The 14,319-nt window shown below is 38.1% G+C and overlaps 1 protein-coding gene and 1 long non-coding RNA gene across 2 annotated transcripts in view; one reads left to right on the forward strand and one right to left on the reverse strand.

The window, feature by feature from the left end:
• LOC114147836 (ephrin type-A receptor 6) overlaps nucleotides 1-14,319 on the forward strand; it is a 188,103-nt gene that overhangs the window by 167,229 nt on the left and 6,555 nt on the right. Inside the window, exons 11-14 of the mRNA XM_028022512.1 lie at nucleotides 1,901-2,086; nucleotides 9,897-9,958; nucleotides 10,872-11,081; nucleotides 13,768-13,917. Coding sequence (XP_027878313.1) covers nucleotides 1,901-2,086; nucleotides 9,897-9,958; nucleotides 10,872-11,081; nucleotides 13,768-13,917 — 608 coding nt within the window. The remainder of the gene's footprint in view (nucleotides 1-1,900; nucleotides 2,087-9,896; nucleotides 9,959-10,871; nucleotides 11,082-13,767; nucleotides 13,918-14,319) is intronic.
• On the reverse strand, nucleotides 4,256-5,644 carry LOC114147864 (uncharacterized). Its single transcript, XR_003596153.1, has 2 exons — nucleotides 5,482-5,644; nucleotides 4,256-4,423 (listed from the first exon to the last, which is right to left on the reverse strand). It is a non-coding gene; the product is annotated as an uncharacterized LOC114147864 (long non-coding RNA).

Here is a 14,319-nt window from a genome sequence, read left to right on the forward strand (position 1 = left end):
TACGTTTCTGAATCACATCGACCATGTGGGCAGAAGAGTGCCATTTCACACCTGCTGTAATAACAATAGATTCAAACATTCACAGAGATTATCATCTCTCTTCCACTGATGACGAACCCAACAAACTTCCCGCTATTTCAAAGTAAGAGACAGAAGTTTTAGTCATATTCTCACCGCACACTGTTGGGGTATTAACACTTTAATAGACTTAAGGAACAAAAATGTGTTGGGATTTATTTATTTTTTTTATACCTGCAAGAAAAAAATGTGATAAAGTTTAACTAATCAGAGAAGTTGATAGTGGAGATTAGATGGGAACTGCAACACTGCCCCCAGGTGGCAGACTTTGCTCTCAGCTCACAGTTTTGATTTTGTTATTATTATGCCTTGTTTTTTGCCATTTGTCTGAGATTGGCTCTTTATGTTGGACAAAAACAACAATGACTGATTTAGGTTTGCCGGGGTTCAGATACTCCTGAAGTGGCACACCAAAAGAATTTCAGGGATCTAAATTTATTTGTACAATCATCTCATCTTGAATGTGAACAAAGTAAAGGAGATTTTTGTATATTTCAGGAGAAACAGGCTTAGGTCAAACCCTATTTCCTGGACTGGAGACGCTACAGTGAAGCTTTCTACAACAGGGGTGTCCCAACTTTCTAATTTTCAAAAACTAAAATCACCAAGACGTTGTTTTTTGTTTGTTTTTTTACCTACTCCTCAATAAACTAAGCATGAGCTATTTTCATTAAATAAATAAGTTTTGTTTTGTTTTTTTCTGTAAGAATGGGGTTGTAGATCCAAAACTGAAAAAGACATGTAATTTATTCTCAGCAATAAAATCAGAATCTAGATCAGTCTGCCTCTGAAAGCAAGTTTTAATTTAAAAAGCATAATTTAATCTGTTCTTGAACTGTGATCCAGATGCCGCACAAAATCAGTCCACAGGCAGCAAATGGCCCGCAGGCCCTACTTTTAGCACCCTGGGTCTACAAAAAGGGACAAAGCAGGACGGACTTGTTGAGGAAGCGTAGCAAGATGCTGCAGATCTTCTATACGTTTAGAGCATCATGTCTTCTGTAATCATCTGCTGGGGCAGCAGCATCAGAATCAGGAACCTAAAAAGGCCCAACAACAAAGGCTGGTTCTGTTCTGGCTCTGTTCTGGGGATGACTGTGTAACCTCTGGACATGATGATGCAAAGGATTTTACATAAAATCAAGACATTTATGCATCCTCCTCATGAGACTGTCATAGAAAAACTGTCTTCAGTCAGAGGCTTCTTCAAATGCTCTGTAATACAAACTGCTACAGGAGATCCTTTCTGCACACAGCCATCAGCAAGAATTAATATAATTAACAAAAACTCTTTATATCTCTTTAGGATCATTACAGTATGTTTTAATCAAATTTGAATCACTGCTTTATTTATTTATAAAGTAAATGTAATTCAACCCCAGTTACATTTCGGTGCCTTATAATTTACAATTAGATAATGCACTAGTTTAACAATACGTTTACAAAGAATGGGTTAATAGTACAACTGAAAGGAAAGTTGAGAAAATAAAAACCAGTTAAAATTCAGTGTGTCCAGCATTTTGTTTTAAATGTTCAAAGTACTGAGCATTATGCGCTCATTGATTTCTGGAGGACACAAAGGAGACATAAATAGATAAAATAAGACCTAAATAAATAAATAAACTTTGGCGCTGATGCAGCTTCTCAATCAGCTTAAATTTATATTCATAGAAAACATTGAAAGAGAGCTTCAAAGCCCCTGGTGGTGCCACTGGGTTTAGATTAAAGTCAAGTTCAGGCAAAATAATTCAGTGTAATCACCTTTGAAATGCTGGAAACATGATGGGGTGTGTGTGTGTGCGTGTGCGATCGTGTTTTGCAGGTGAATTTGGCGAGGTGTGCAGCGGCCGCTTGAGAACGGCGGGCAAAAAGGAGATTGCGGTGGCAATAAAGACGCTGAAAGGAGGATACGTTGAACGTCAACGGCGGGACTTCCTGCGGGAGGCGTCGATCATGGGCCAGTTTGATCATCCCAACATCATCAGACTGGAAGGAGTGGTCACAAAAAGTAAGAGGGTATTAATACATTACACATGAGAAATAAAGAGAATTGTTTCCACTACTTCTGGGGTTCATCTTGACTTTAAGGAGCAGATCAATAGCTTTGTGCAACAGTTTCATCCATTTCTATTTCTATTTCAGCTGATAGATAACTTGTTGTTTTGTATGAAAGACAATAAAACAATAACTCAGTTTCTTCAAAGTGACTGCCAACAACTAGACTATAAAAACCATCATTTTGATTTTTGTTCACTTATATGGAATTTTACAAACAAAAACAAATAATTAATTAAGCAACTTTTCTTCAAGCAATATTTGTCTGAGGCAAACGAATGCTGTGTTTGCTTTTCTTTTTTTCGACGTATTTGGTTTTCTGTACATCTGTGTATCTGACATGCATGGCTGTGTAAGTCTATGTTTCCATTGTTTGTTTTAGGAAGAAATGTCTTGTAAACTCAAAAGATGTGCGAGAAAACAATGAAAAGTGAGAAGGTGCAGTGGGGGAGGAGCTGGAAACTTGGTAACAAGCTTTGTTTTATGGGACTCACCAGGCGCAACATATGGTTGTATTTACAGGGGGTGTATAAACTGAGACATCACTGTGAATATAAATGTGTCTCCTGAAGGGTTTCTGCCTTTCTCTGCATGCAGATAGAGGACAGACTTCAGCTCTGACCCTCCTGATGACGACTCCACTGATAAAGGCTTGTAAAGCCAAAGATTGCCAATATTAAATTAGAGCGGCTCAATGCTGATATTCCAACAATAGACTTAAATGTGGTTTTGATAATCTATTATCTTGAATAGGACTGAGTGGGGAAGAAAATCCCTCCATGCGGCAATATAATTATATAATGTGATTATTATGGTGAAAGACATATGCTGAAGGTTGACGCTTAAATCTTTAACAACTTTGATTTACTTAATTAGAGTTGTAAAGTTCGCCAATTTCCTAAAAGGTCATAATTTAGTTTTAAAAACCTGAACATTGTCTCCTCAGTTCACAGAATATTTTCCTGCAAGTTTGAATATAATCGAGATGTTTTGGGGGTTTTTGGCCAACATGAGGCAGGATTGTTTGTTGTTTTTGGTTAGCTGGGGTTTTGCTCTGAAACTCTTCAATACTATTGTTTCTCTGTCTCTCTTTCTTATTGTTGAGTAATTGATACCGACCTTTAGGTGTTGCTTTGACTTCACTGGAGATTTAATAGACAAATTTTTGAATCATTTTTGTACAGTCAATTGTTGTTCCATGTTTTTCCCCCCCATTTGTTCATAATAGTTCTCAACCTTAGGAACTGCTCTGCAACTTTTTCTGGACTGATTGTGTTCAGTAAATAATTATCTACTATGTATTGATATTTATTGTATTATAAAAAATGTCATATCAGGATTAGAAATTGTGAAAATAGTAAATTGTCTGTCAGTCAAGTCATAGTTGCACAATTACCTAAAAAGATGGAAATACATATTAAATACTTTTTATTATCACTTTTGCTATTATCACAACAAATACCATAAAATATTATTAAATTGTAAGTTTATGTCATCCAGCAACTTCAGATTTTGTAGCTTTTTCCATTTTAGAATACAGATTAAATTGAATAAATTGGATGTTTTTGGTTCCAGGCCTGACAGTCAGGACATGATTTCCCTAAATGATGATTGAAAACACCAACCTAGAACTAGGATATGCTTCAGCACAATGTAATAACGAATGAACAATACTTTTATCACTTTACTTTCCTGGATAAAAGTCTTTTATTTGAAGAATACAGCTTATGGGACAGTGGAAAACAGCACATCATTGTTTTATAATTGTCTAAATTACACTATAGGTAGCATTTACTCTGAAACCACATTTTTATTTCGTTCTGCTTTTTATTGAACCTTGAACCTATTAAAATATTAATAACCTTTCTTGAAGAGTAGCCTGGGGGAGTTTATATGCTCGTTTATTTTAAAAACTGCAGGAACATTATGATAAATCCATCAGTGCCTTAAAGCGCAGTCCCACTACCGTCATTAAGGAGGATGTATTTTATTTTTAAGATTTATAACCTTCATCTGTGAGTAGAGGGGGAGGAGAGTAAGAGGAGCAACCTGATTCCCAAAACTGTCTGTGGGATTTCCACTCACGGTACAATATGCACATCAAATCATGCAATCAAAAGCCTTTTGTGTTTGTCAGTGGGGCATCACACTGCATTTATTTTGGGTAAACTCTCCCTGTCAGCCTGTCTGCCTGGTTTGTCTTTTCTTCATTCTCTATCACTTCCTCCATCTGTTGTTGTTCTTTGGAGACTAATTATGGAGACTATTGTGCTGTGACTGCCTGCCATACCTGCTATGAAAAAAACAGGTGACACATTAGATTGTGGTAAACAGGTGTGTTTGTTTTTGTTCAGGCGCTGTGCTGCGTAGCTATATATTGGTTCCAGATCTTCCTAATTAGCACAGGAAAAGCTAAGCTTGATCGAATAATTTCCTTTCTGTCCCAGCTGGATTTGTGTGACTAGAGAGCATCAACAAATTTAGGGAGGTATTGATATGATACTGCAAAATGTTTAAAAAAAAGCAAGAAAGACTCTAATATTTCAGGGAAGTTACGATTTTATGACATAACAGCGCACTTCCCAACCATCCAGGCTTATAGCCGTATCATCCTCCGACAGGTTTGGGACCTATTTTGCTTTCATTTATGTTCAAATAAAAAAATCTAAGATGTTTTCCCCACTGACAAGAACTCACTTTAAGTGATTGCCTCATCACACAAAATGCACAACATTAAATTGGAGAAAATAATGGCAAGTTACCCAGCAGACATGAGTTGGAAGAAGTGGTCAGGGATGTGTCATTGGCAGTTTACTTGAATAAAAAAACACAAGTTGCTGTTCAAAAGCTCATGCTTCCACCATCTGCTTTTATAATTATGCTGCGCTTTGAAAACTGGCACCTGTTTCATTATGAAAAGCTTTTTGTTAGTCGGAAGTACCCGGTTATGCTGACCTGTCTGGCATTTTCTAGTCCTACTCTCAGTTCTCACCTGCTTTTTATTAAATATTAAATAAGTTTGAGGTTTTGAAGTCCACAACTTTTTTTGAATGATTTCATGGCGAGTTAACATAATTTTAAACACTCTTTATAAATGATAAGATCAATGTGAACATAGATATAGACATAAATAAGCATCACTAAGGCAAGGTAATATTTTAAAGTTCAGAGGTAGAAAATAAATTACTAACATTAGTTACTGTTAAGTTCATACCAGAATCAGAGTTTTTGGAAACTTTATAGCAGATAGGAATCAGCTCTGTTAAGATATCTAAAGATTGTCCTTATTTAAACCCAAACAGAACAATGTAACTGGAGTAAGATGAGAAGAGAAGAGATGCTCCTTACCCTCTGCTGCCTTCTTAAATATTTAATGTGATTGAGTGGTTGAGAGATGTTGCTTTTACATTATCTGTAAACTGGAAACTTTATCTGCCCGGGAAATTTTCCAGTATATGTCATTAATCTTGCTTAATAGCAGCCGCAACCCAAAGATCCACAAACTGGGTAAATTAAACATTGAATTTTTAGGCCCGAGCAGCAAAGCGCTGCGAAGGCCTATTGTATCTGTACTGTTTTATTATTATTCTGCCCCCCTCTTCGTGTGCCTTTTTGGGGGCTTTATCATATTCAAAAACTCACCAAACTTGGCGGAAGCGACTAGGCGGTTTAAAAATTTTGAATTTTAAGGTCGCCGCAAAAATCCCAAAAAAAATTGCTCAACGCCGGCAACTAGCAACTTTCAACAGACCCATTGCTATTCACTTACTTCATCGTAGAGACTTGAAATTCGGTACAGTTGTAGAGCTCACTAAGACGCTCAGAATTTACAAGTAATGTCATAGTGCAAGTATGGCAGGAAGTCGGCCATGTTGGATTGAAGGTCAATTTTGGACCCTATTTTGGCCGTTTACAGCCTTCGTATTTGATCAAACTCCTCCTAGGGATTTCGATTGATCGGCTTCAAACTCGGTCAGTCTGATCATAAGGCATGTCTGATTTAAAGTTATCAAATTGGTGATTGTATGAGCTTGTTGAAGGGGGGTTACCAGGGGTCAAAGTTCACCTACTCGCCATGAAACACGAAACTCTTATATTTCCTATACAAAAACACATAGAGGCACCAAACGTTCAGTGATTGATCGTCATCGGGTGTCCTAAAATACCCTGTGGTGAAATGATGACATAACTTAGGCCACGCCCCCTGAGAACAGGAAGTGTCATGTTTTACTGTGAACGGTCGCTATCTTAGCCCTTTGACCTAATCAACATGAAACTGTGTCCAGAGACAGAAAACATGTTGGTGTGTTGTGGATTCAAGCCCTGACCGGCTGCGATGAAGCAGGTGGGCGTGGCGGCGTTGCGAACGCCGTCGAATTTCGTTTGGCTCTGAATTCCACAGTTTTGGGCTGAGCTGCTCCAAACTCACTAGGAGGGATCCTTATCCATCCTCAAACAGGAATCCACAGCGAACCTTCGAGGGCGTGGCCTAATTTCTCTACATTGCCCCATAGAATATTTTAAAAAATCAGCCCCAAGACATGCTTTAACTTCGAATTACGAAACTTGGTACACATGTGTATCTTGTCAGGACGTACAAAAAAGTCTCTTAGAGCCATGCTCTAAACCCAACAGGAAGTCGGCCATTTTAGATTGAAGTTCATTTGACCTCGATTTTGACGTTTACAGCCTTCGTATTTGATCAAACTCCTCCTAGGGATTTCGATTGATCGACTTCAAACTTGGTCAGTCTGATCATAAGGCATGTTTGATTTAAAGTTATCAAATTGGTGAGTTTTGGAGCATGTTGAAGGGGGGTTAGCAAGGCTCAAAGATCCCCTGTGATTGACTGTGTAATATGTTACACAGTCAATTACAAAGGGGATTATTTTGTCATGTGTAGGGCAATGCTGCCCTCTGGTGTCGAATTACTGAAATAATGAAACCATTTCAGTAATTTCAGTAATTCGACACCAGAGGGCAGCATTGCCCTACGGAATGACAGTTCAATGTTGAATTGAACAGGAAAAAATTAAATAATTTGTAATTCTAACACAAAAAATCACAGAGACACCAAACTTTCAGCCGTGGATAATCGTGGGGTGTGCAATAATATCCAATGGTCAAAAGATGACATCACTTAGGCCACGCCCCCTGACAACAGGAAGTCTCGTATTTTACTGTGAACGGTCGATAGCTTCTGCACCAAACTTTGCCTGAGTGACTCTGGTGGGATGCTCGTCGGACCTACGTCATCATATTATGACGTCATCTAAGCCCCGCCCCCTCGGAACAGGAAGTGCCTTTTTTTTCCTTGGATAGCTCTGTTTATGGCTCTCTTGACCTAATCAAGGTGATTCTGTGTTGGATGACAGATAGGAAGTTGGTCTCGCTTGCTTTAAAGTGCCAAGAGTTTTCAATGGCGGCAACGCCGTTCGTATACGTTTGCCTCTACATTCCACATGTTTTGACCGAGCTGCATCAGACTTGGCCTGAGTGATCCTGGTGGGATGCCCGTCGATCCTACGTCATCATATTATGACGTCATCTAAGCCCCGCCCCCTCGGAACAGGAAGTGTCTTTTTTTTCCTTGGAAAGCTACGTTTATGGCTCTCTTGACCTAATCAAGATGATTCGGATGATGAGCTCTGTCAATGCTCGCTTCTGGCTGAACCGGGTGGGCGTGGCCAAATGGCGAATATCAGTCCCTCGCCATATTCATACGTTTGGCTCTAATTCACACATAGATCATCCGATGGGCGCCAAACTGGATATGTATGACCTTTGTTCACCTCTAAAGAGCCCAACGAGTTTGAAATGTAATTTGGCTCCACTGCGCCCCCTAAGTTAATACATCGGCCGTGTCTCCTCGATGCATCGACCAATCTGTACCAGATTTTTTGACAGTCGTCGGGGAGCGCCGCGGAACGCATTCACGCGTGTGGCCCGGTGGACGGGAGTGGAAAATGCGCGACAGCTTCTGCGGCGGCTAGCGGGCGGCGGTGCTGGAAACTACGGCAGAGCTTCTGCGGTGGGGAGCGGGCTGCGGCTCTGGAAATCGTGCGAGAGCTTCTGCGGTGGCCGGAACCCCCGCGGTGGCCAATAGGCCGGAGCGGCGCTTGCTGCGAGGGCCGCCCGAGGCTGCTTGCAGCTTTAATTTTATTTATTTTTGGATTAAACGTATTGCTATGGATGCATTATTGTGGAAACTGAATATGTAAAGTAGCATCTTCTAAGAATGCCTCCATCTGTTAACAATAGTTTCAACTGAACACATAAATTACCGCAGATATTTTATTGTCATAATTTTTGACGTATTATGTACAGTGTTCACCATTAGGGAGACTTAATTTGATATGATATTTCCTCCGTTTTTCATCCCCGAGCACAAGAAATATTTACTAGCGTTTTCCTACGTAGTGTATCGATATCCGTGTTAATGTTTCATCTCTCTTTCTTTGTCATTTTTACGTTTTTGCATTTGCTGAATTACACAGTCACAAATGATAAATGAATATTGTAAGTGATTTACAATCTTACTTCTTGGTCTGAAAAACTTGACATCAACTTTTTCATTTTAACTCAGACTTTTTATTTCTTGTGTAAAAGAATATGTTGAAAAAGAGGCTTTTTCAACACATTTTCCATTATTTTATAAACCAACCAATCAAGTTTTACCTTTTTTAGGTCATGCTTTGAGATCTCAGTATTCCATATTTTCTTGTATTTTTAAGAAAAAAAATACTTTAAATGTAAGAGTTTAGACAATCACTTCAGAGCAGAGTTGGGTAGTTCCTAGTTAGTCAATCACATTTACTTTTAGGAGTATTTTTACTACGCTGTACCTTTTACTTTTACTTGAGTAATTTTATTATGAAGTATCGCTATTCTTACATTCACTGAATGAAAAACAAACATGTTTTAACCAAAACTTCACCAGACACAGAAACACACCTGCAGCTTTTGTTAAAGTTTCATCAGTTTTATATTGAAAGAAACTGATTTGGACAAAAACAATTTTTTGCTTGATATTATTATTTTTTATTGCTTTCATGAATTATTGTCACTTTGTCCTAAAGATACCAAATTTTCCACTTAACTTTATATTTTGATCCATCTGATGATATAATTTTTAAATATTAAATGATTGATAATTTGATCAGTTACTCAGTACTTCAATAAACTTTTTACCAAATACCTTTTGACTCTTACTTCAATAATTTCTGGCTCCTTTTTACTTTTACTCGAGTGCAATTTTTGCGTACTCTGCCCACCTCTGCCTCAGAAACAAACTGTTGTTTCTATTTTCTTATGGGTTAGTGTCGCCTTATCAGCAAACCAATTTTGACAGTTTCCTTCTAGTAACTCACACCACTGGGATCCTCTGTTTAAATCAGCTAACCTTTGCTCTTCACACATGGACTAAATATTGATCAGGTCTCATGTTGCTTGCTGAATATTTTAAAAGAAAAACCATGTTTGCTTGATGGTACCAATCTACCCCCATGTCTCACTCAGATTTAAACAATATTTTCTTGAGTGCTGTATTTTCCAGTGGGATATTAGTCCATGAATGTTAAAACCTACTGGGTCTCCTACATGAATGCTAAAACTAGATCAGTGTTGAGATTTACTTGTAAGTCTTATTTGTGTTTTGACATAGTTTGTTGCTCACCACTCCATCCTTAGTTAATAGCAGAGTAAGTTTAAAAAATCTATTTATTTGGATGAAAATGATGTGTGTTGTTCTTGTGTGTTTGCAGGCAGGCCTGTGATGATCGTTGTGGAGTACATGGAAAATGGATCGCTGGACTCGTTTCTTAGAGTGAGTGTTCAACATATTACACCGTTATGATTATGTCCTCATGAGCATGGCCTTAACCATAAATATATTTTAGTGCCGTGGGCCTATCGTTGTGCCAGCATCATGGTTATACCTTGGATGCAGATACTTTTATGACTTATGAATAATGGAGCATATTTGCTGGAGCATATTGTCATGTCATTTTATTGCTAACATAATTCTGAACAACCCACTTTCTTTCTTCCAACATATTTTGTTGGTGTAAAAAATCCCATTGAAAAATTGTTCATGCACACGTTTGTTCTACATTTTGTCATGATGCTAACACAAGCTTTTATGTATCTTGCTAGAATTTCTCTGCAGAATTTTGAAGTGGAAGAAAATTGCTACATAATTTTAAAAATTTGGTACAATTAGAAATCTAAGCAGTGAGATGTGGATTTTTATTCAGACACATTGAATATATTAAATGGAGCCTCTTTTATCAGAGCACAGGGGGATAAAATCAGTGAAGAGGTCTGACTTTTTTTTTAAATAAAAAATCCAGTTTTTACTAAAAAACTGGATTTTTCAATGAAAATCAGTTAAATAAAACCCAGCCAGTGTCAAGATATAAATTTAATTAAGAAGTGCTACTCATTGATTGTTTACATTCAATCTTACGACCCTTTTTGCAAAGGAGAATGTGTCAAAATGCTTCCAAATACGCAAACATGGTAGAAACATAAACAAACGACAAATGCATACTACAATTTTATTTGTGAAAAAAACCCTTAAAAGTATTCTGTTTTCTTCCACTTCAGCGTTGTGCACCGTTACTTAAAATCCCAATAAAGTCCATTGAAGTTTGCTCTTGTAACATAACCAAATGTTAATAGTTCCAGCAGCATCTCTGTCCCTTTTAATTCTCAATGTTTCCCGTTTTGTGTGGCAGCAACATGACGGTCACTTCACAGTCATCCAGCTGGTCGGCATGCTGCGTGGCATCGCCTCGGGCATGAAGTATCTGTCAGACATGGGCTACGTTCACAGAGACCTGGCAGCCAGAAACATCCTGGTCAACAGCAATCTGGTGTGCAAAGTGTCAGACTTCGGCCTGTCCCGAGTGCTGGAGGACGACCCAGAGGCTGCGTACACCACTACGGTACTCCTGACTCCAGACACAGAAATGACGATGAGACGTTTGCATATTACAGCAACTCACATCATGAATGAGGATATTAGTCTCGTCTTCAGGTTATTCCAGGGATATAACTTCTCTTTTAATCCAACTAAAACAGATTTCACCGTAAGCTAGAGATAATCCTCTAAATGCAATGTGCATATATTTTGTTTTCCCTTATTTCAGAATCTCATTATTTAGCTGGATTTACCTTTCAAAGTTGACAAGTATAAGAACTTGAAAATAGATATGTAATGTATTTTTAATCAGAAAAGCTTCTTACCATTTCATAAGTAGTATGACCAGTTTTACTAGCTTTGTATATGACATAATTTGATGGCATATGTAGTAAGGCTGCGTTCACACTGCAGACTGAAGTGACTCAATTCTGATTTTTTTTTTTTACGTAATGCGAACTGTATCTGATCTTTTCATGACAGTCTGAACAGCACAGGTTGGACTCATATCTGACCGGTATCCAATTCAAATGCGACCTAACGTTCAGATCACATTCATCCGAACTGAACGTCACTGATACTGGAAAAATCTCACTATTCTGCGCCCTGATATGCGCTAGCAGGACATATAACAACTACAACGGACTATAATGAGGATTAAGTTGTTAATATGCTGCTCCAGTCGGACAACAACTTCAAATGCTCCACCGTTAGCCTCCATGTTTACTTCAACAAACACTGAGCACTTCTTCTTTTTATGACGGTTGGCAGAACACTGAGAACGCTGATGCTATTGCACCCTCGACTGCGCATGCGGGACACTTTCAGGTCCTTTGCCAGTTCAGACTGAAGAACACATACAGGTCGCATATGTGTGGCAGTGTGATCGGCCCCGGCAAAAAAATCCGATTTGACAAAATTTTGGAATTGGGTCATTTAAGTCTACAGTGTGAACGCAGCCAAATGATGATTCCACTGAAGAACAAATGTTAGAATAAGCAAAGTGATGTGTCCTTCACTACAAGACGATCACACCTTGGCATTTACTTACATATTCTTTAAAAGTTGGTTTCCAGGACTCTTTTGCTGAAAAGTGTGTTTTATATATGTCCCAGAGCTTGGTGTTGACTCCCATCTCCTGGTTTGTATTGAGGTTTTTGTGTGAAGGAAATGGTGTGTTTATGGCTCAGAGTTGAACTCTCTGTTCCACAAGTCAGTGGTTAAACTCCAGAGGGGAAATGAAAGGCGAAGGTAAAGACAGGATAAAATCTCATGCCACAGCAAAATCTTCAGAATATGGAGCTTTTTTGGACAACAGTGTCAAAAGTGATTGGTTTAGTGTTTTTTAAATGGCCTGATTTGTGCCCGAGTGTGCTTTAAAAACTCGCAGGATGTGGTCCATTTCAAAGGTTTCAGTTTTCAATTTTCAGCCTTTGTGCTTAGGCCTTTTCACTTTGGAATAATAACATGAATCCTACAGTTAGGTGTGCACACCGGTGTGGAAACAACCTTTTGAAGTGAAGGTTTAAAAAGAATATATCTAGTGATTCGGAAATAAAATGTCATAAGAAATATTTTGCTATAAATGCTCTTCAGAAGTGAGCACTTTACTGCAGGCAATAACATTAAAATGACTCACAGCTACCAAAGAACCATTTAGGATCTTGTAAACCTTTGCGGTTTGAGGCCTATTTGTTTAATGAGACTATACGTTAAAGTGGGATTTCAAATCCTTCTCAAACTAAAGTTTAAACCCTGAGCTTTGGTCACATAATCCTTTTTGTTGGATTCCTTTCACAAAGATTCTAAATATAAACGAAAATTGGGAAACCTGAGATGCTTTGAAGATTTAAATTGAATATTTGGCTGTAGAATTTGAAACAAAAAGTGCGGTGGAAATCATTATTCATTGAAGTGACAAAGTCAAAGTAGCAATAATATCTACATACTTTAGTACATTTTGGTTTGTGGCATCTTTTTGGAGACTTTTAGTAAAAGTACTAATTATGTGAATATTTACGCTGCAAATAAAACTGCTAAAGAGACATTGTCTAAAGCAAAAACTTGTGCCATTGTCAAAAAGGTTTTTTTGTTTTTTTACAACAAAATGAAACAAACTCTTAAAATCAGACCTGAGGGGAAATATCATACTTTTGTATATTAACATGGACCCTACTTGTCATGAAAACCACACAAAAAGAAGAAAAAGTTATTGATTAGCTCAAGCAATTTGCTGATTTTTTTAGGCTAACATTAGCATGTTTGCATTCTATTTGGATATGACTTGTTGATAATTCAACTCAACAAATTGTATACAGCTGTAGATATTCAGGTTTGGACAAAACCTTTTCACAAAGCACTTTGTTTTGAATGTCAAAAATGAGAAGTTTTGCCTTGTACAGTTTCACTTTCACTTTGAAATTATGAAATTGATGAAATTGATCTTGGAAAGATCACGTTTGTTGGGTAAAATTGAAAAAAGAGCCAAAACTGTAATCTATAGTCTGTGCTTGTGAAAAATTGGCTACTTAAAATTGATTAATGCCTGACATGCAAAATACACCAGCAACAGGTATCGGATCAATCCTGATTAAAAATGCCAAATATTTAGACCCCAGGGATTGGTGTGGCACACCCCTATTTATAAGTGGTTATTATTAAATGATCAGCAACTCAACTTATGCTACTTTGTCTTATGGTTTTATCTAAAGGGAGGTAAGATCCCGATCCGATGGACGGCTCCAGAGGCCATTGCATACAGAAAGTTTTCCTCGGCCAGTGATGCGTGGAGTTACGGCATAGTCATGTGGGAGGTGATGTCCTACGGAGAGCGGCCATACTGGGAGATGTCCAACCAGGATGTGAGTATTACGCTCCATTCATGTTACTGAAGAAGTGTCAAAAATTTTATAAGAAACAGTTTACATTGTTTTTATGGATTAATTTTTGAGATCAAATATTAAACAAGCATTTTTGTGTTTCCATTTGGGTCTCAACTGCTTCTAAAAACAACCTAAGCATTTAAATAAAACACACGGACACTTTTTGGCAATAGGTTAGTGTTTTTTTGGCAACTGGAAATTGAACCATTTCAAAAACCTCCTTACTGTTAAGTCACATTCAATAGGCACTGCACCGTTACCTAGCAACCCCAGCCAGCCCTGACCGTTACCTAGCAACCCCAGCCAGCCCTGACCGTTACCTAGCAACCCAAGCAGAACTTTAGTTTGGTAGCTACCTGATTTTTACCAATGGCTGCTTGA

This window comes from Xiphophorus couchianus, chromosome 7 (genome assembly GCF_001444195.1).
Source record: "Xiphophorus couchianus chromosome 7, X_couchianus-1.0, whole genome shotgun sequence".
Lineage (NCBI taxonomy): Eukaryota > Metazoa > Chordata > Actinopteri > Cyprinodontiformes > Poeciliidae > Xiphophorus > Xiphophorus couchianus.